This window comes from Tupaia chinensis, unplaced genomic scaffold, assembly GCF_000334495.1.
Source record: "Tupaia chinensis unplaced genomic scaffold, TupChi_1.0 Scaffold000434_1, whole genome shotgun sequence".
In the NCBI taxonomy this organism is placed as follows: domain Eukaryota; kingdom Metazoa; phylum Chordata; class Mammalia; order Scandentia; family Tupaiidae; genus Tupaia; species Tupaia belangeri.
Genome location: NW_006159939.1, coordinates 2,714,179 through 2,736,991, shown reverse-complemented (window position 1 = coordinate 2,736,991; position 22,813 = coordinate 2,714,179). Strand labels below are relative to the sequence as shown.

At 36.3% G+C, this 22,813-nt stretch overlaps 1 protein-coding gene across 1 annotated transcript in view; it reads left to right on the top strand.

Annotated features, from left to right (window-relative positions):
* The window catches only part of AEBP2 (AE binding protein 2), a 135,806-nt gene extending 117,202 nt beyond the window's left edge, over nucleotides 1-18,604 (top strand). Inside the window, exons 6-9 of the mRNA XM_006155092.3 lie at nucleotides 11,170-11,237; nucleotides 13,207-13,320; nucleotides 16,426-16,452; nucleotides 17,028-18,604. Coding sequence (XP_006155154.1) covers nucleotides 11,170-11,237; nucleotides 13,207-13,320; nucleotides 16,426-16,452; nucleotides 17,028-17,073 — 255 coding nt within the window. The 3' untranslated portion in view covers nucleotides 17,074-18,604. The remainder of the gene's footprint in view (nucleotides 1-11,169; nucleotides 11,238-13,206; nucleotides 13,321-16,425; nucleotides 16,453-17,027) is intronic.
* Nucleotides 18,605-22,813: the final 4,209 nt, after the last annotated feature.

Sequence of the window (22,813 nt, the reverse complement as noted above, 5' to 3'; positions counted from 1 at the left end):
CCATTTTGACTTGGGTTAAGTAGTATCTCGTTGTTTTGATTTGCGTTTTCCTTATGATAAGAGATGTTGAGCATGTTTTCATGTGCTTTTTGGCCATTTGTATGTCTTCTTCCTGAGATTGTCTGTTTAGCTCATTTTCCAGTCTTTTAATGAGACTGATACAACCACCACCACCCCACCCCATGGGTAAGTTTTTTAAAGTTCCCTGTATGTTGTGTTATCAGTCCCTTATCTGAAGTATAGTTTGCAAATATATTCTCCCACTCTGAGAATTGTCTTCTCACCCTACTTATTGTTTCTTTTGCTCTGCAGAAGCTTCTCAACCTAATTTAGGCCCCTTTGTCTATTTTTGGGACTATTGCCTGTGACTTGGGGTCTTCTTTAAGAAGTCTTTACCTATTTCAAGGTATCCAAGAGGTTTTCCTGTGTTTTTCACCAGTATTTTTATAGTTTGAGGTTTAATCTTTAGATCCTCAATCCATTTTGAATTATTTTTTGTTAGTGCTGAGAGATAAGAGTCCCAGTACCATTTGCTGAAGAGATTTTCTTTTTCCCACTGGATTGTCTTGTGCCCTTTGTCAAGGATCAGCTGGCTGTATTTTTGGGGGGTTATATGGGGGTTCTCATTTCTGTTTTGTTGGTCTACCTCCGTTATTGTGCCAGTAACATGCTGTTTTAATTATCACAGCTTTCTAATGTTTTGAGGTCAGGAAGTGAGATGCATCTTACTTTATCCCCTTGCACAGTATTGCTTTGGCGATAATGGGGCCTTTTATGATTCCAGACAAATTTTATGATTTTTTTTTTATTTATGTGAGGAATATATCTGGTAGTTTGATTGGAATTGCATGAAATTTGTAGATTAATTTCAGTAGGATTGATATATCTTGATTATATTATACATTCTTCTAAGTCAGGAACATGGAACTTTTTCTACTTTGGTATCATTGTCAATTTCTTTTTCAAGTGTTTCATAGTTTTCCTTGTAGAGATCATTGATGTCTTTTGTATGGTTTATCCCTAGATATCTTATTGGTTTTATGGCTATTGTAAATGGGATCGCTTTTGTCAGTTCTGTTTCTTTGTCCATTATTGGTATATAAAAATGGTATAGATTTTTGTACATTGATTTTGTATCCTGCCACTTTATGTATGTGTGTGTGTGTGTGTGTGTATTTTTTTACTTCCAGGAGTTCTTTTGTGGATTCTTTGGTGTTTTCTATGTAAGACATCACATCATCTGGAAAATAGAGATAATTTCACTTCTTTTTTTCCTATATGGATGCCTTTTATTTGACTCCCTTGTCCAATTGTATTGGTTAGAACTTCAGTACTATGTTTAAAACGAGTGGAGAAAATGGACACCCTTTCCCTCTTCCATTTTATAGTAGAAAAACTTTCAGCTTTTCCCCATTCCATATGATTTTAGCTATAGGTTTTTCATAGATTGCTTTTATTGTGTTAAGGAATATCTCTTCTATGCTGATTTTTGCTGAGAGTCTTAATCAAGAAGGGATGTTGTATTGTATTAAATGCTTTTTCTGTATCGATTGATATAATCATACGTTTTTTAGCTTTCCTTTGCTTAATGCAATGTATTATATTTATTGTTTTGCGTATGTGGAAACATTCTTGCATTCTGTGGAATAAAACCTACTTGATCATGGTGTGTAATTTTTTTAATATGCTGTTAAATATGATTTGCTGGTATCTTATTGAGGTTCTTTGTGTCTATATTCATCAGAGATACTGGCCTGAAGTTTTCTTTTTTTGTCATGTCTTTGGTTTTGAAATTAAGACGATAGAGGCTTTGTAGAATGAATTTGGGAGGGTTCTTTCGAATGTTTAGAAATAATTTAAGGAGAATTGGGGTTAGTTTTTCTTTAATAAAAGTTTTATAGAATTCTGAAGTAACAACATCAAGACCTGGACTCTTCCTTGTTGGGAGACTTACCGATTCAGTCTCATTGCTTTTGGGAGACTTACCGATTCAGTCTCAATGCTTTTTTTGGGTCTATTCAGACTTTCTATTTCTTCCTGGTTCAATCTTGGTAAGTTATATGTGTTCAGAAATTTGCTTGTCTCATCTAGGTTTTCTTTGTTGGCATATAGTTGCCCGTAGTAGTATTCTCCATTGATATTTTTTTTTGGAGAGGTTTTCGCTATTGGGCGCGTGCGCTCGCCAGACAGACAGAGACAGACAGAGAGACAGAAAGCGAGAAATCACCCCCCAGAGGGGATGGTCACATCGCAGTCCATTCTCCTCTCGGGATCTTGGGCACGCACGCACACACGCCCAGCGTGAGTTTTAAGCCACCGGGTCTGGGATGCGAACTGCAGTCGACTACGTGGGAATCCAGCGACATAGCCATTACGCTAACTGCTGGTTCCCTCCAGTGATATTTTGTATTTCTGATCTGTCTGTTGTAATAACGCCTGTTTGTTTTTGCTGATTTCATTTATCTGTTTCCTTTCTCTGTTCTTGATTAATCTAGCTAACAGTATGTCAATTTTGTTTGTCTTCTCAAAGCACCGCTTTTGGTTTTGCTTATTTTCTGTATATTTCTTTTATTCTTTATTTTATTTATTTTTGCTCAAATCTTTATTTAACTTCTCTTGGATTTTAGAGTTTTTCGTTGTTGTTTTTCCAGTTACCAGAGTGGTGCTGTTAGCTTATTTGCCACCTTTCTACTTTTCTTTTTGTGGGCACTAATTGCTGTGAAGGTCCTTCTTAAGACTACTTTTGCAGTGTACCATAAGTTATAAACGTTTGTTCACTATAATTGATTTCTGTGAACCCTTCGATTTCTATTTTTTAAAATTTTATTTTAAAATTAAAGTATAAATTTATTTTGGTACAAAAACTTTTTGAAAGTCATAAATACATATATTTCCCATTACACATATTTCCATGAGCTATTTTTTTTTTAACTTTTTCTTTTTTTTTGAAAGGTTTTTGCTATAGGGCATGTGCGCTCGCCAGACAGACAGAGAGAGACAGAAAGCAAGAAATCACCCCCCCGGGGGAATGGCCAATCCGCAATCTCTTCTCCTCCATTCTCCTCTCAGGATCTGGTGCACAGACACACACGCACCCAGCGTGTTTTAAGCCACCGGGTCCGGGACATGAAACGCGGTCGACTATGTGGGAGTTCAGTGACATAGCCATTACGCTAACTGCTGGTCCCTGGAACTTTTTAAAATTAATTACGTTCATTCCCTAAGCATTGTCACAGCTTAAAGAATGTAATTTCCTATCCAGAATATACTGCATAGTGGCTTATTTATGCATGTTATGACCAATAATTTTCCATTTCCAGTTTCATATATATGTATATTTTATCCCTGTTTCTGACCCTCTACCCTTTCCCACCCTCTTCCCACACTATCTCTGATGTCTAAGTTGCTTTCCATTTTTTCCCCCCACATTTTATTTATCACACAATTTCTTAGATAATCTAACTACTTTCAATAGCAAGTTCAGCTGGTAATTTCAAGAGAAGCAGTTTTAATTTTAATAAATCAAAGAAATGCTAACTAATTTTGCTTAAAACTTAAAGCCAGGAAACAGGTTAGGGTTCTGTTCAAATAGTAGGTTACATGAACCTATTGACAGCTCAAGACAGGAAAAATCCTTAAAACTGGAAAACAAGCCGAGAAGAAAATCAGCAATGTTTTAGTCAAAAGTCATAAAATACTATTTCAACAGTTCAGTCTCATGTACTTATTCTATCTTTTGTTGTGGTTAAATCTTCCTGATTAAATTCTGGGATATAGTATTCAACTCCACACTTGTCCCTATGATTAAGTTGGCCCTTTTCTTAGTTTTTCAACTTTTATTTCTGTGTGTCTATGTTTAATTTTTCTGGTATAGCACTCCCTTAGAACTTCTTGGAGATCTAGTTTGGTGTTGGTAAATTCATTCAGGTTTTGTTTTGTGTTAGAAGATTCTTTTCTTCCCATATGAAGGATAATCTTGCTGGGTACAGTATTCTTGGTTGAAATTGCTTTTCTCTTAACACTTAAAATGTATTTTCCCATTCTTTCCTCTCTCGTGTTGTTTCTGATGAGAGAGGTCTGCTGTTAGCCCGATGGGATATCCTTTGTAGGTAACTTGCCTTTTTTTTTTTTTTTTTCCCCAATCTTAGTTTCTTGTCTTTGTGGTTTTGGTCAATCTGGCTGTAATGTGTCTTGGAGGAGATCTTCTTGGGTTAATTATATTTGGGGTCCTTTGTTATTTCTTGAGACTGGATCTTTAAGATCATCTCTAGGTTTAGAAAGTTTTCTTGCAGGATTTCATGGAATAGATTATCAATGCCCTTATGAGTCTCTTTACCTTCTGGGATACCAATTATACAGATGCTTGGACATTTGTTGGTATTTAGTATTTGTAGTATATTATTCATTTCATTTTGGGGGGTTATTTTCTCAGTCTTTGTGGTGGATTTTTCTAGGCCAGCAATTTTCTCTTTTGTGTCTGAGATTCTATTTTCTGTATGATCTAATCTGCTTTTAGTACTTTCAAGGGAGATTTTGACTTCTTATAGTCTTTATCTTTAACAGGTCCATTTGATTCTTTTTTAAAGTGTGTAATTCCTCTTTTAGGTCTTGCAGGAATTTCCTCACCTCCTGGAATTTGTCAGCTCCTTTTTCCTGCCTTTTCTGCAGTTCATTGTTCTCTTCTCTTCCATCTCTGTTAATTTTATCATTACAAATATTCTAAATTCTTCAACATTGCCATGATTTCCATTGAACTGTCTATAGGTGAGGAGTTATTCTTTTCCCTTGGAGGAGAGGTATTTTCTTGCTTTCCCATATTTCTTGTGACGCTGAGGTGATTTCTAATCATCTGATGGATGGTGTGTTTCTTCCTCATTCTTTTTTTTGGGAGAGGTTTTTGCCATAGGACATGTGCACTCGCCAGAAAGAGACAGAGAGACAAAAAGCGAGAAATCAGACCCCAGGGGGGATGGTCATGCCTCAATCCCTTCTCCTCTATTCTCCTCTCAGGATCTTGGGCACGCACGCACATGCGCCTGGTGTGAGTTTAAGTCACCAGGTCTAGGACTCGAACTGCAGTCGATTACATGGGAGTCCAGTGACATAGCCATTACACTAACTGCTGGTCCCCTTCCTCATTCTTGAAGTTCAATCTGAGCATTCAGGAGCGTGCAGAAGGAGGTGATCTGGAATCTCTTTGCCGTTCCGTTTTTATCCCTTTGTGGGATGTCCCTTTTTATTTGTTCTTCCTGTTTGTAGGATAATCCTGCTGGATATAATTTTCTTGGTTGAAATCATTTTTTCTTTTAATGTTTTGTATATATCTTTCCATTCTTTTTGTGCCTGCATTGTTTGACTTGCGAGTTCTGACATTAGCCTAATGGAGTAAACTTTGTAAGTAACTTGACATTTCTCCCTTGCCAGTTTTAGAATTTTGTGTTTGTCTTTAATTTTTTTTACCAATCTGGGTATGATATGCCTAGGGAGAGAGTCTTTTTGTGTTGATTCTATTTGGGGTCCTTTTATTTCTTAGGTTTGAATTTCTCCATGTTTCTCTACATTTGGAAAAGTTTTAGATAATGTTTCATGAAAGCAGTTTTCCCTCCTTTAGCAGATTCTTCATCTTCTTGAATACCCAGTATATGGATATTTGGGCACTTCACGGTGTCTAGAATTTCCTGTATGTTGTCCTTATTTTATTTTATTTTTTTGCTGGTTGTTTCTTTCTTTTTGGTGATTTGGTCTTTGATGGAGAGTTTGTGTTCAAGGTCAGAAATTCTTTGTATATTGCTTGGTCCAATCTGCTGTTAATGCTTTGTAGGGAGAATTAAATTTTTTCTATTGTATTTTTCATTTCCAGGATTCTGGTTTTTTTGTTTGTTTGTTTTTGTTTATTTGGGGTTTTTTTGGGTGGTTGTTTTTTATGATGTCTATTTCTTTGCAAAATTCCTCTTTTATGTCCTGGAATGATTTTCTCATTTCGTGGAACTGATTGTTTTCTCTTGCATCTCACTGAGTTTTGTCACTATGAATATTCAGAATTCTTTTTCTGACATTTCTCTATATTCCTCTGTGCTATCTGTTGATTGTGAGGGGCTACTTCGCTCACCTGAGGGAGAGTTAACTCCCTCATTTTCTTACGTGTCTTTGAGATCTGTGCTGGTTTTTGCCATCTGATGCCGTATTCCCTTTTTTCTATTTACTGGAGTAAATTCTGCAGTATTAGAAAAGCAAATTTCACTTTTAGTTCACAGTTGTATTTCTATTGGAGAGCTCTATCTTTCAAGTTAGAGCCATTATGGATAACTTCACAGCTTGGCTCCTCTACCAAACTTGTAGCTCTTCATGAGGTGGCAGCACACTAAGGAGACAGAACTTAGTTAAGAGGATCAAGTTGCATCTGCATGTAGGCTGGTGTACCAAAAATTCCAAAGTTACTCCCAGGTCCTAGGGTTGCACTCAAAGGAGGAGGCCAGAGACCAAACTCCAGTCTCATGGTGATGGGGGGCGTGGGGGAATGTGGCAAGCTCAGGTCACTAGAGTGCTGGGTGACAGAGTAATTTAATTTCCAAAGTTAACCCTCAGGGCCCGCGGGTGGACTCAGGAGAGAATGCATGCAAAGGCCAGACTCAAGTCCTGTTTTCCAATTTTTTTTTTTTTAATAATTATTTTATTTGCCCATAGAGGGATAGAATTGGAGGTAGGGAGCAGGGAGAAAGTGTGAAAACAAACTGTCAGGTCCAGGACTCTGAACTGCAGTTGACCGTGTGGGAATCTAGCACCCTTAGCCACCATACCACCTACTGGTCTCCTATTTTAAATTATTTATTTTTTTAAGAAAGAGATATTTTGGTATAGGGCCTAAAAATCTTGACAGAGACAGAAAAGGCAAGAAATCAGCCTCTGGGGAGATGACCACACCACCTTCACTTTTTCATTCTCCTCCCGAAATTTTGGGCATGCATGCATATGTGCTGGACGTGAGTTTTAATTGCTGGTCTGGGAAAGTGAACTGCAGTTTGACTACATAGATGTTCTATGATATAACTATTATGCCATCTGCTGGTCCACCTATTTTTTTTAATTTATGAATGAGATTTTTGCTGTAGGTTACCTGTGCTTACTAGGTAGAGAGAGACAGAGAGACAGAAAGTAGAAATCACTCCTCAGGGAGCATGGCCATACCGCAATCCTTTCTCCATTTTTCTCTAGGGATTTTGGGCTCACGTATCAATGAGTTTCAAGCCGCTGGGTCTGGAACTCGAACCACTGTCTGCCATGTGGGAGTCCAGTGACGGAACCATTACACTATCTGCTGGTCCCTGTAGATTTTTAAGAGTCATAGTTGTTTTGTACCATTTTGTACCTTTTGTTTTTAGTAGCATTTTCACTTGTTTTTTAGCACTTGTAAATGCAATTTTAAATGAGTATATAATCTGTTAAATTATTTATATTCTCTATTTATTGTAAACGCTTAGGATCAATACCAGTAGTAGATCTAGGATTTACATTATTCCACATTCTGTGAGGACAGGAAAATACTTAAAGAAATGACAATATAGTATAATATATGCTAATGCAGGGTATGCACACAGCATTTCAAAGACTCATACCAAGGGCCTTGTACTGTCCTAAAGAAAGAGTAAGTGTGATTGTATAGAAATGTAGGCAGAAAACACATGTTTCAGACAGATACATGACAGGAGATAGGCATAAAAGATGTGTGTAAATTCTATTTCACTTAACTGAGACCCTTAATTATTTGTGTTAATTGCCCCAGCCAAGGTGAGTAATCAAGTAATCAAGATATACCTCTTAAATATTTTAACTTGAATACACAAATGAATATTCAGTAATGTATCTTATATAAGGCCAGAATCATACTTTAGATATACACGAGTTAGTTGCAGTTCTTAGTGAAATTCTTACATAATTACATTCATAATGTATACAAAATGTAATGGATTCTGGTTTTAAGCATAATCAGAACTTTACAGTATTGGAAAGCCAATAGATATGGACAGCTATATGGATCTTTGAGATGTTTTCTAATTTTTCTTTTGTATGTTTTCCTGTAATTTGTTTTTTGAAAGTTTTATAGTGTCTGATTTATATTTCATTGTACATCTCCTTGGGGTGTCATGGTTGTTTAAAGCAGATAATCAAATCAGTGATATTACTGTAGTCATTTTCAACAAAGGATATTACATTATGTTATGTGCCTTTATTTTCTGTGTACTAGGTCTTTTTTTTTTTCCCACTTTGGAAGAATTGTGTATTTGATTAATAATGCCTTTTATTTTACTCTTCTGTGGTATACTGTTCTGTAACCTCTTGGTCTTGTTTAAGTACATTCTTGTGTCTGTTTTATAATTTTTTCCTGAGGTTTCACCCACCCCCACCCCTTGTTCCCCCATTCATTCTGTGGTATCTGTACTTGCTTTCTTTTCCATCTTTTAATTTAATTCTTTTTATTTCAGAACGTCTTTTTCTTTATTTGTGATAGAGTGCCTGTGCACACAGGTGAGACTGAGGGAGGGAGGCAGGAAGGAAGGAGAAGAGAAGAAAATTAAGAGTATCATCCTCATAGGGTCTGGTCATCCCATGACTCCCTCCTCCAGCCCTGCAGCCTGTCTGATTCTAAGCACTTGTTGAGCACTGACATGTTTCAGGCTGACTGGGCTGGAGCTTTAAAGCCATGAGCAATGTGGAAAATGAATTCTTTTGTGGAGTGCATTACTGCTGTGCCATTGAGCTGGCCCAATTTTAATTTTATAGCACTTTTTATTATTTATTTATTTTTGGAGAGATTTTTGTTATAGGGCACATGTTCTTGCCAGAAAGACAGAGAGAGACAGAAAGTGAGAAATCACCCCCCGCCCCCGGGGGGATGGCCATGCCACAATCCATTCTCCTGACAGGATCTTGGGCACACACACACATGTGCCCGGCGTAAGTTTAAGCCACCAAGTCTGGGACTTGAACCGCAGTCGACTGCATGGGAGTCCAGCGACATAGCCATTATGCCAACTATTGGTCCCTATACCACTTTTTTTTTTTTTAATTGAAAGTAGCTTACACGCTCAAGGTAAGCTAAAATTAATTAATTAAATTTTTATAGAAATACATGTTAAGTTTTACTAAGGTGAGATATATTTTTCTTTCTTTTCTTTCTTTTTTGTTTTTGTTTTTCTTTTTTTTTTTTTTTGTTTGGGAGAGGTTTTTGGTTTAGGGCAAATGCGCTTGCCAGAAAGAGACAGACAGAAAGTGAGAAATCACCCTCCAGGGAGGATGGCCACACCTCAATCCCTTATCTTCCATTCTTCTCTTGGAATCTTGGGTGCGCATGCACACTTGCCCGGTGTGAGTTTAAGCCACCGGGTCCAGGACTCGAACTGCAGTCGACTATATGGGAGTCCAGTGACATAGCCATTATGCCAACTACTGGTCCTAGGATATGTTTTGTTTCTCTGCTATGTGCTGAACACCAAAGTGTGTGATCTAGGGTAGCTGTGAGAATGGCAGGGCTTCTGCTGAGCAGAAAGCTTTGGAGAGGTGGTTGTTTTGCAGTGTTAGAGGTCAGATGAGAAAGCTTTTATGGAGCCAGCAAGTGATATGGCAGTTAAGAGGCTGGACTTCTCACACGGCTGGCCATGGACATAGTGGCTTGAAAAATCACACCAGGCATGTGTGTTTAGAATCCATGGAGGAGAGGGAATTCCCAGAGTGCGTGCGTGTGCGTGCGTGCATGTATAGGGGTGGGGATTTCTCATTTTACCTCTCCCTGTCTGTGTATCTATAGAGAGTGCACACATCCTATGGTAAAAACTTTAAAAAAAGAAAGAAAGAAAGAAAGAAAGCTGCTTTTCTCTCTCATAGTTTGGAAAACCATACTTAATATGAGGGTGAAGTATTTAAGGCAGAAGAACATTTTTAAGAAAGGAGGCCAGCAAGACTAGATTCTAAAGAGTTTTATGCGTCATGCCAAGAGTGATGATTCCACAGGCTCAAGGGGTCATTTGAAGAGTTTTTGTCAGGGGAGTGATGCTACTGACTTTGTGCTCTGCAGTAGGTACTGTAGGTACTGAGTTAAGAGAATGGCTTTGGGACAAAAGACCTTAACTTGGCTATGGTGGCTTGGATTGAGGATAATAATATTAAAAAGTGTAGTTACTTAGCCAGCAGATGGTGTGGATGTTAAGACAGCTGGATCCCACATGGATCCCTCAAGTCTCAGAACTGGCAGCTTGAAAATCATGCTGGGCATGATTTCTCACTTGCCCTCTCTGTCTGTCTCTGGAGAGTGCATGTGCTCTATCAGTTTTTAATATTTTAAATGTAATTATTAGATCTTAGTCATTAGAATTTTGTTATTCCTTTTTTGGGCTCAAAAAGGTACTGAAGGCTGGCATTGTGACATAGTGTTTAAGTGCTGTACTTTGGGAGTCAAATTCCACATGGCCGACTACAGTTTGGATCCCCACTGTAGTGGTTTGAAAAACCACGTCAGGGGGCTGGCAAGTGGCATGGTGGTAAAAGGCGCTGGACTCCCACATGGCCGACCATGGTTAAAGTCTCGGACCTGGTGGCTTGCTTTCTCACTCCCTCTCTCTCTCTGTGTGTCTCTCTGATCAAACTGGAAAATAATAATGATAATAATAATAAATAAAGTTAAATAAAATAATTCTTTTTTTTTTAAAAATGAAAAACCACGTCAGGTGTGTGTGTGTGTTTGTGTGTGGGTGAGCCCCAAATCCTGCTGGGCTGGAGAAATGGAGGAAGGATTGCACCGCGATCACACCCCATCGGCGGGGCTCTCTCTCTCTCTGGCAATTAACAAAAACTGATGCTCAAACATATTTATTGTAACATGAATTTATGTTTATTTCTTTAGGATAGATTTTTAAAAATTTAATTCATTTTATGCTAAACACTGCCATAGATGGTTTGGTGTAGAGGTCCACAGAATACAATTCTTATGTAATGGGAGTTTTGGTTATGTGGGAAAGACAGGTTTGAGTGCTACAAAACAGGGAACAAATTCATGTGGTAATACCTTGTCTAGAATATGAATGCTTAAAATTCTTGATTAAGATCAAAAGTACTTTCTTAACAGAACAGGAAAATGATATAAATTGTTTTTATGTTTTTTAAAATTATTATTATTAGGTAATAGCAAAGAGAAAAGAAGATTCTGGAAAGATCAAACTTTTGCTTCATTGGCTGCCTGAAGACATGTAAGTATTTGACGTTCTATGTGAATTAATAGTCTTACGTCTTATTTATGTTATCATCTTAAAATTGTTTAAGCTATTGGGCCAGCTGGTGGTATGGTGGTTAAGGGGCCTGGATCCCAAGTGGCTGATTGTGCTATTCAAATCCAGGGCCCTGTGGCTTGAAAAACCTGGCAGGTTTGCGAGTGCGCTTGAACAAATCCCCATGAGAAGAGTGGAGGAAAAGAGATCCCAGCATGGCCACCCCCCCACGAAATGCATTCTTAACTGTTTGGGGAAGTGAGGAGGTTGCTATAGGGGTGGGAGTGAGAAATAACCCCCAGCAGTTCTGACCACACAGTAGTCCTTTCCCTTGGGATTTTGTGCACCTGCACACAAGCATCTAGTGTGTTTTTCAAGTTGCCGGGTCCTGAACTTGAACTGTAGAGTCAAGTGTGTGGATCCTGCACCTTAACCACCACACGGCTTGGTGTGCCTGGTTCTTTCTCACTTTAAAATCTCAACCTAATGGCTACGTTGCTAGACTCCTATGTAGTTGACTGCCGTTCAAGTCCTGGACCCAGTGGCTTAAACTCACACTAGGCGCATGTGCGTGCGGGCCGAAGATCCTGAGAAGAGAATGGAGAACGGATTGAGGCGTGGCTGTCCCCCCTCCTCCCCCTGGGGCAGTGATTTCTCACTTTTTGTCTCTGTCTTTCTCTCTCTTTCTGGTGAACGAACACATGTGCTGGTAGCAAAACTTCTCAAAAAAAAAAAAAAAAACTAATAAAAAATCTCAACCTCTCTCTTTCTCTCTCCCTCCCTCTCTCTTTTCTACTCTCTCTTCTTCTCCCTCCCACTCCAAAACCAAAAAGTGCATGTGTCCTCCCTACAGCAAATTAAAAATAAATAATAAAAATAAAAGAAACTTAAATACATGTAACTTATAAAAATTATTTAAGCAGCACCAGCCCGTGGCATAATGGTTATGTCGATGTGGTCAACCGTGGTTCTAGTCCCGGACCTGGTGTCTTCAAATTCTTGCCGGGCATGTGTGCATGCATATCCAAAATCCCAAGAGGATAATGGAGGAGAAAGGATTGTGGCGGCGTGGCCAGTCCCCCCGGGGGGTGATTTCTCGCTTTCTGTCTCTGTCTTTTTAGTAGTTGATTTCATTTTCCCTTGAGATTTTTTTTTTCTTTCTTTTAAGAGAACTTTTTGATATAGGGCATATGTGCTCACTGGAGATACAGAAAGCAAGAAATCACTCCACCACCACCACCACCACCTTGGAGGGGTGGGGGACAGGCACACCGAAATCCCCTCTCCTCTGTTCTCTCAGGATTTTAGGCATGCATGCACACACACATAGTGTGCGTTTTAAGCTGCTGGATCTGGGACTTGGACTGTGGTTGACTAGATGGGCGTCTAGTGACATAACCATTAGGTCATCTGCTAGTTCTTCCTTTGAATTTATTAATAGTGATGGCTCTTTACTTCCTCTCCTTGGGATCTTGGACATGCCCACACAAGTTCCATTTTGCAACATCTTCCAAGCCATCGATCAGGGACTCAAACTTTGCAGTTGACTGCATGGGGTCAGCTGCCCCAACAACCATACCACCTGCTCACTAAAATTCTCTAATGTCCTTTTAGAGCATTTCTGACCCAGCTGTTCAGATATTTTATGCTTGATTTTTTTTTTATCTTTTTAATAATAATAATAATAATTTTTTTTTGTCATGAAAGATCATTAATGGGCTAGCCCATGGCCTGGTCATGGAGGTGGCTAGATATCACATTGTCGATTGAATCCCAGACCAGAGACTTGAAAAATATTCCAGTGCAGCAAGTACATGCCCAAAATCCTCAGAGAAAGAAATGGAGGAGAAGGGATTGCAGTGTTACCATTCCCATCGGGGGAGGGAGGTACATGAAGGGTAAATTTAAAATTAATGTCATTTTTATTATTGATTTGTTTTTTCATTCATAGTTTGCCTGATGTGTGGGTGAATGAAAGTGAACGACATCAATTAAAAACTAAAGTAGTTCATTTATCAAAGCTACCCAAAGATACTGCCTTGCTTTTGGACCCAAACATATACAGGTAATTTAATTAAGACTTTATGTTTCACCTTTAAAATCGTGATCTTAACTCTCTCTAAATTTTGGATAAGTTAGGAGTACTGAATTTATTTTCTGTACTTCATTCATACGGAAATTATTTCATAGAAAGTTAATTGTAGGGCCAGCAGGTGGTGTGGTGATGAGGTGACTGAATTTTCACATGGCCACCATGGCACCTTTACCGGACCCTACAGCTTCAAAATCGTGCCTGGCAGGTGTGCATTCCAAAAATCCTGAGAGGAGAACCAAGGACAAGGGATTTAGATGTGGCCATCCTCTCTGGGGGGTGATTTCTCCCTTTTCTTCTCTTTGTCTGTCTCTGGTGCATGCATGTGCCCTATGACAGAAACTTAAAAAAAAAAAGTTAATTTTAGATTTTAGATAGGCTTATTCTTAGCAAAGTGTATATGCCTGTTTAATTCTACATTTATCTTACATCACTTAGTTTGTGACAACTATTTTGAAAATATGTGCCTTTTAAGTTTTCAATTCTTTTTATAGTATCAGACTTTAGTGGACCTGGCATTAATGTCCTAAATACTGTAACTGGTTGACATTTTAAGAGTTATAATCTCCCCAAACTTCAACAGCACCATTGAAATACTATTGTGTTCGTTTTTGCAGAGGTAGCTCACAGTGTTCACATTTCTAACAGTCTTCTGATCTGACCTTTGTTTTAGTGTGCTGTGCTTCTGAAGGTATAGGGGGGGAAGGAGAAGAAACCCACATTTCTGACTATGTGCTGAGTTACTTTGCTAGGTGCTTTACATGTACTTCATCCTCACAGCTGCTCTGTGAAGTAGGTGTTTCTCTCTGTTTTACAGATTGGAAAACTGAGGCAAGAGAATAATTTGATTTGTCCAAGGTTGCTCAGGTTGTATGTGGCCAAACTTAATAGTGCCTGTATCCAAATGATATCCCTTGGGGTGATTAAAAAGTGATGAAGGCTTAAAACTAGTTTTTAAAAGGCTCTGTTGGAGCCAACAGATGGCATGGTGGTTAATGTAATGTAGTCCTATACAGCGGACTGCAATTCGAGTCCTAGATCCTGCGACTTAAAACTCAGGCAGGGTGTGTGTGCGTCCATGCCCCAAATCCCAATAGAACAATGGAGGAGAAGGGGTTGTGGCTCGGCCACCCCACCCCGCACCCAGGCCTGATTTCTTGCTTTCTCTCTCTCTCTGGCAATTGCACGTACTCTATAGCAAAAATTTCTCCCTCTTTCAAAAAAAGGCACTGTTAATGACAGAACTTTATTTGTAAATGAAGTTTTAATTTACTATGCATTTTGCATAGGAACAGGTTTTACAGGAAGAAAGAAGATGCTGTGTAGTTGGCCTTCTTGTGTCTGTAGGTTCCCCATTCATGGGTTCATTTAACTGCAGATTAAAACCGAGGGAAAAATTCTAACAATTAAAAGATTTCAACACAATAAAAATGATAGAACTGTAAAACCAGCACAATGTACAACAAGGATTTCTATAGCATTTATGTTGTATTGGGAGTTACAAGTAATCTAGACATGATTTTTAGACATGATATCAAAATCCGCAGATGCTGAGGAAGCAGTCCAAGGGATGACTGTATAATAATTGATAATTCCCAAACGGGAATTTTAGCTACCAATTAAAGATAGATAATGTTATAGTAGTTAAACACTTGAAGGTTCTGTTCATTCCATGACATAACTTTTTGGAATGTCAGTTAAATGTAATAGACTTCATATAATTTAGGCATTGTTCTGAAAACGAAATTCTTACATAATAGTCCTTGCCATATGGAAATATTGAAACTTGAGCTTCTCTATTCCAAAATAATTTTTTTAAAACATACTTTAGTGAAAGTGCTAAAGTACAATAAAACTTATTGTTTGAATGAGCTAGATTATCAAGGTTAGAGGATTGAGGGAAATCTTTTACCAAAAATAGATGAGACTCATATATGTATATATAAAATCCTGTTTTGAAAAAAAAATTTACTACCACTTAATTAGGATTTATTTATTTTTTTACTCTCTGGAGAGATTAATAAAATTAGCATCCTTCACAATGATATCTTGGGAGAGCCTCTCTGCCTTTTGAACTAATTATAAGCATCTCCTAAGGAGCTAACAAAGAAGCATGAATCCTGATTTATAAAATCAGATCAGTTTGTGATGAACAAAGAAGCATGAATCCTGATTTATAAAATGATATCAGTTTGTGCTTCTCTTCTGCATTTATTCTTCCCTTTTTTAAAGTGTCTTCCTTTCACACCAAATCACCTCATTTTTGCCTCTCTTGGGGTATGTAGGAAATTTTTTAGATGTTTTAGTGAAAGTGACTTAAAATAATGTCATTTGCAAGTAGAACTAATGTCCCAAAATGCAAAGCAGTAGTATTGCATATTCTAAAAGCGTGCAGTTATACTATTCTTACTGATTGCATTCTTGGGAAATGAGAGCCTTCTTTGGGTGTTTTAGGTTCTTCTGTGTAGTGAATTTTCATTAACTGTATCAAACATATTTTAAGTTTTGACTTTAAACTTATGTCTCTGCTCTTCTAGAAATCAGAACCGATTCTGCTCTAAAGTGATACAGAGTCATAGAAGCCTTTATTTTTGCCCTGGTGAAGCACTTTTGCTTAAATTTCCAAATTTTGACTGGGAAACCTTATAAAATTAACTTATGAAGTTAGATAAAGGGAAAGGAAACAGTTATCCTGTTTTTAGGAGAATCATTTTCTCCTTATGCACATATCAAAGTGAAAGTATGGCATGCACCCTATATTTAATTTAAATGAAAGTAAAAAGAACACATTTATTTGAGATTTAAACATTGGTCTTAAACTCATTAAAATGCTTGTGTTAATTATGGAATTTTTTTTTCTTTAAAGACACATTAGCAAGCTATAGTAAAAAATTATAAGGCTCTATTATATGACTAAATTTTGATACTATATGTAAATGTCTTGGAAATAAATTTTAGTAATGATCTGTTAATCATCATATTGCCTGTACTGTATAAATGTTTTTAATGTTTCTTGTTAAGTACTCAATAAATTTGATTCAGTTGAATAAAAAGGAATTCATTTTTCTCTTTTTCTAGAACAATGCCGCAGAAGAGGTTGAAGAGGTAAAAAATAAATAAATACCTAAAAAGCAAACAAGCGGGGACACCTGCAGTCTTAGTCACTGACAATGGGTTTAGGAAAAGTTGCACATTAGAGTCAACCCCTTTCCTTTTTTTTTTTTTTTTTTTTTTTTTTTTTAAAAAAAAAAATCCAGTATTTAGAATTATATTTATGCTTAGTGTAAAACATTCTGTGAATGAAATAGGCTCTTCTGTGGAATATATTAATATATTACTGTATATCCACATTTTCATGGAATGGTATTGTGGGAGACTGAGCAAACACTCTTTTGGCAACTCAGTGAAACAGCTTCTTAAAGGCTTTGCATGCTAGCTGCTCTAAGCTGCTTTTTTTTTCCTTCCCTTTAGCGATTACAGTAGTTTTTATTGGAAATAAAACAATTATAACATGTGCCCCTACAAATACCAAAAGCACTGTAAGGATATTTGTCTTGACAGTGTCTATTGATTTGAAATCCTATGAGGAAATATTTAGACAATGAAAATTATCAAGAGATAATTTACGTTTCAATTATGATAAATAGATGTGATTGGTTGCCATTTGTGTTCTTTTGCAGAACTCTGATAAGAAAAGTGTTCAATTTGTATTTAAGCAAACAGTGAACGACATTTGCAATCAACTAAAAATTCGTCTATCGAATTAGGGCTGAAAATTACTGTTAAAGAGTGTTGCAGTATGTCTGGTGGCTCCCTTTTCAGGACTAGGGTTTTCTCATGGAGTACAGTATGTTAATATTTACCTATATAACTAATCTGTTAACGGTTTTTGAAAAACCTCTATTTCAAATTATTTGAATAATCTTCATATTTTCACTTAGCCTATATGACTCTAATTATTTTTTTTTCCGAGGAAAGCATTTGGTTTTGAGTTTTTTCTTAATGTAAGAAAAAATGTATTTTTTTTAAAGTATCTTCAAACTGAATTCTTTATGCGCCAAAGTTGGTTTTGAAAAGGAAAAAATAAAATCACTTTCTTGCTTGGTAAGCAAGAAGCCATATGGATTTTTTTTTTTTTTAACTTACAGAAATGGAAATATGTGTAACTTGTTAGTATTGTATCAAACAAATGTTGCATAGAGATGATAGAACATTGCTTGTACATAATTCAGCAGATTTGTAATATATTTTTATATTATGAAATGTACTGTAGATGTTTTTTCTAGAGGCATGAAAGTTAAATGTATATATTATGGTAGAAATAATATTGAAGGATATTGTAATTCACTAGTGCTGCCAGAGGAATTGTTAATAAAAGCACCTTCTTTAACAATAAATGTCTTTTGCAGACTTAAAGGACTATATACTACTGTTAATATCTATAAGAACAAAACACATTGAACATCCTTCCAGAAAGTCTTTAAGGGAGGACCTATACCCATAATAGAATTATGGCACTCATTTCTGACAGTGACCGTGAAATCAATTATTTCCTTACTGTTGGAAGGACATATTGTAAAGTATGTGGTTATATGCAGTCAAACTGCAGAAAACGCTCCTGATTAAGGAGTTTTCACTTTACTACAGTGATATAAAAACCAGCAATTTTTACAGTAAATTTTTTAAGTAAAGAATATACACAAATATAGAATCAAGCCTTTGGTTCCAAAATGGGAAAGGTTCCATGAAACATAAATCATTACTCATTTGCTTTAAAAATGTAAAGAATAGTAAGAATTATGGGAGACTTTATTGGTTAACAATGGGGCGAAGAGCTATATACATGAAATGAGTCATATAAAATTAAATGAAGTGCAAATAAAAGTACTGTTACTATAAGACATTCTGGAATGGTTGTTTAATAAGGGTATTATCCATGCGATCTGTAGCAAATGTGATTTTATTTTTAAAAAGTAAAGAAAAGCAGTGTGTTTTCTTACTATATTTTTGTTTTCTCTTGCTTAAGCACTTCATCACTTGCTTTATTCTGTACCTGAGAAGTAATCTGCAATTTCCTTTTTTTTAAAAAAAAAATTCTGATTTGTTATAAAATTGCCAAATAGAAGTGTTTCAGATATAGTTTGTACCTGTATTTTTATTTTATTGCCTCATGTTCTTGTAAGTCATTCTTAATTGACCGATGATTGTAGACTTTGCTTGAATATTTTTTCTAATAAAACAAAGCAAATCACATTTAGCTTCAAATTGTAACAATTCAATTAAATTTTAAAGTGACAACTCAAAAGTACTTTCTCTAGGGACACAGTGAATAAATTAGTTTTTTCATTGTGTAGATATACTTAGATGTCAAAATCAAATTTCATGATTATTGATTAGCCACTCTGTACTCAACCACTCATGGTTCTTTTGCTGCTTATTTGGCTTAGGTTTGCTACTTTCTTACTACACCAAAAAGGATATGGTATTAAAATGAACTAGTTTTGTAACTTGTTTGATGTATACATATATACACACACATTCCATTATGATTGGGAAATAAGTAGAGTTATTAATTTATAATATTCATTTATAAACATGTACCCCTCTATATTATTTCTCCTACCTCCATATATGACTTTTTTTAATATGATGCCTGAATAATCATTCTCCTATTCCAAATCCATCATATGGTTCAGCATCAGGCAAGCCATGGCCCACAGGCATACCCATTCATTTATTTGCCTGACACTGCTTTCTCTCTGCAGTGGCTGAGTTGAATTGTGAGATTTTAAGGCTTGTAAGCCTAAAATATTTACTATCTGGCCCTTTCAGGAAAAAATTTGCTGATATCTTATCTAGTTGATAAACTTTCTGGAAAAGTAAACAGACTGCACAACTTGCATTTTAATATTGAAAGTGTTCATCTTGGTAATAAACCAGTACATTAAATTTCATTGGGAGCTGTGTAATATATATTTAACAGTAAATGTTGCTATATTAGGTATCTGAAACAAGGTGCTTTTATGAAACTTTTACATTGGATTTCTTAATGGTTATTAATAGTTCATCATTTTATCATTTGCATTTATGTGTTTTTTTTTTTTTTTCCAATTGAACAGGGCTTAGATTTTTGTAAATCGGGTCATGTTTAAACCATAAGGCACATCTACTTTATCTAAAGACTCTTGAAGTGGAAAATATTGTAAAATTTAAAGTTGTTTATTTTTCTAATAAACTTTTACTCTTTTATATATAAAATTTTCCTAAAGTGGATACATATTACTTTTGAATCTCAGATGAAATGACATTAAGATGGACAGTAATTAATTTTCAGTGCACATCTTAAGGTTTGTTTTACTCATTGAAAGCAATGATAATCATTGATAACTTTGGCTGTGACTTTTTTCCTGTCATACATTAATAAAATGTTTTAAATATGCGGATAGTCTTAAAAAGATAGAATTTCCAACAGTTGTTTAAGACATCTTTAAATGTTTCCCTTGTAATTCTTAACACATGATTAACAAAATAAAATATAAAAATGGGAAAACCTGCCTGACGTATTTAAAATACGTGGTGTTTGGGACGTTATTTAATCACAGCTTTAAAAAGAATCTTTAATACCTCTAAGTTCTCTAGAAGACAGAGTCTTAATGTCAAGTAGATTTTTTACTGTAAGAAACTAATAATTTATCTGTATAATGTGTGGTGTTGTAGACAAAATGATGTATATACAGTCTGTTAATAAAAAGGGAGTTAAGTCATGTCATTCAAAATTTTTTCTTGAGGGAAGTGGTACAGTTTGGGGTTTTTAATAAAAAATTGTTTTATTCTAATGAATACAGTAACTGTTTCATAAGGGTAAAAATTTTGTTAGGAATTTCCCATATACATGTTTTTACATTTTAAAGTCTTAACAAATCTTATTACCTGATGGAGGACATTTTGCAATTTCAACACTACAGCTTTAACTAAGTTTGCAGGGTTTTAAGGAAAGATGAGAATATTTTGTCATTTCTAGTGTTTTATGAGCCTGAGTTGCCTTAAAATGTAGTAATGTTGCATTTCTTTTTTTTTTTTTATTTTAAAAATATTACATATTTTGGTAGCCTCATTTATTACCTGGACCACGTTTGTATGGTATCAAACGTATCCCTGTTAATTTTTAGGATTTGTAAGTGGGTTAGAGCAGAATTTCAGCCCAGATGTTTTTCTAGGCCCACATCCTTACAGCGTTCTGAACTGCTTCTCGACAGTGTGAGGGGAAGGAATGTGTGTCGTGATTTCACCATGAAGTGTCGGGTTCATGTTTCTTCCACAGCCAGCTCTAGCATGATCACACATAGCACAGTGTAGCCTCTGAAATATTTGTGGGATGGGTATGTTAGATGAGTACTTACTATGGCAATGTGTTTGGGAGACTTACTGTGATAGAACACCAGTAGGATTGAAGTGATCTGACTTAACACATGTTCTGTAGTAATATCACATACCTTTACTAATGATCCGTATAAAGGGAACTGTGCTTCAGTGTGTCTAAACATTCTCAATGTAAGGGATTATTGATGTTATATTTTGACATACTCAGTTGTAATGTAACCATTTGGTTTATTTAATTTCATTAAAAATACTTGTTTCTGGCAGAACCCTATTTTATTTTAATAAGACCAATTATATACATATATAATATGAATACTATATTTAAATAACACTATTTTGAAGGCGTTACCCAGTATTCGGTTTCATTATTTCAATGTTTTGTTGTGATCCCAAAGTATCATCTAGCCTGCCTGTCCCCCTTCACCTCTCCCCTGGTTGCTTTTCCTCCCTTCTGCTTACATCTTCTCCCTGCCCAGGGCTTTTTCCCATCTTCAATATTTATATACTTCTGCTCCAGAAAACCTAAGTGTTAAAACTTTAGAAATTATGAAACTGTTTCACAAATACTTTTGTATTTGGATACCTAATGGATGTTTTGTTTTGTGTGCAAAAGGTTATTATATCGGGGTGGCCCTTTTTCTTTTTAAAAAGACATAAAGCTTTTGTGGCATGCTGTGTAGTTAGCAAATAATAATAGATTGCAAAACAGTTTTCTCTTGATAACTGGGCCTACTGCAAGTCATGTAGCATAGACATTGAGCATTGCTGAGAAATTTATAAGATTTTGAGAGGGTTTCCTATTGAATTTCATAAACAAGAGCTTAGTTGGTTATCTTTTTACTTTCTGTAGTACATGTCAGCCCTTGTAGAAATTAGCTTAGGTTTCTGTGTATCTCTTATTTCCATAATGCTCTTTCCCCAAATTACCTGGAAGATTTTTTTTTATTTAGAAAAAAAAAATACAATTCAGAGTAGCAGTTGTTTCTAAATTTGTGTAAAACAGAGTTTTTAAAAGATATTTTTATTGTCATTAAAGTTATCACTGCCAAATTGGAGGAAAAAACAGTATAGAAAATTGGATTAAAAGTGGAATTACTATATTTTTTCAGTCTCCAGATTAATATTTGTTGAGTTCTTTTGAAATGTTTCTTTTGTGCTTGCTATACACTGAGTTCTGTGGTTTTTTATTTACTCAGAGCATCCACATAGATCTTTCCTATTTTTTTATGACAAAGTATCATATACTATCAGTTATTTATTCATTCACTATTGGTTGAGAGGTTTTTTTTCTTGTAAAAGTAACAGCAGTGTCTGGGTGGCATGGAGGTTAAGGCCCTGAATCCCACCTGGACGAATGCATGGTTTGATTCTTAGATCCATGAGCTTGAAGAACATACTAGGCTTATATGCGTATGTGCCCAAAATCCCCAGAGGAGAATGAAGGAGAAGGGATTGTGGCTGGCGAGGCCATCCCCCCTAGGGGCTGTTTTCTCACTTTGTCTGTCTGTCTCTGGCAAGCACCTGTACCCAGTAGCAAAAACAAAGTAATGTAACGTCTTGAAAATATACTTGGAATGACATTTCAATTGCTATTTCTCTGAAGTGGCTGTTAGCTGGTTTACAGAGCTTGTGGAATGTGCCCATTTTATTTTCTTATTGCCAGAATGTTTAAAGTGGTTTTCTAAAAAGTTTGTACTGGGGCCAGCAGGTATTGTCGTGATTAATGCACTGGACTCCCACATGGCTGATGGTGATGTGAGTCCCAGACCCCGAACCTTGAAAGTCATGCCAGGCGTGGGTGCATGCATGTCTAAAATCCTGAGAGGAGAATAGAGAAGATGGGATTGTGGAGTGGTTATCTCCCCCGGGGAGTGATTTCTAACTTTTTCTCTCTGTCTCTCTCTCTCCAGTGAGCATGCACCCTATAGCAAAATAATCTCTCTCAACAAAAAATAAAAGGTGGTGCCAGCATTCACTTCCATGTACTTTATGTGAATGCACTTTTCCCCCACACCATATCAATACTTCACTTTTGATGTTTTACCATAAAGTGTGTGCTCACCAGAGAGAGAGGAAAACAGGACCC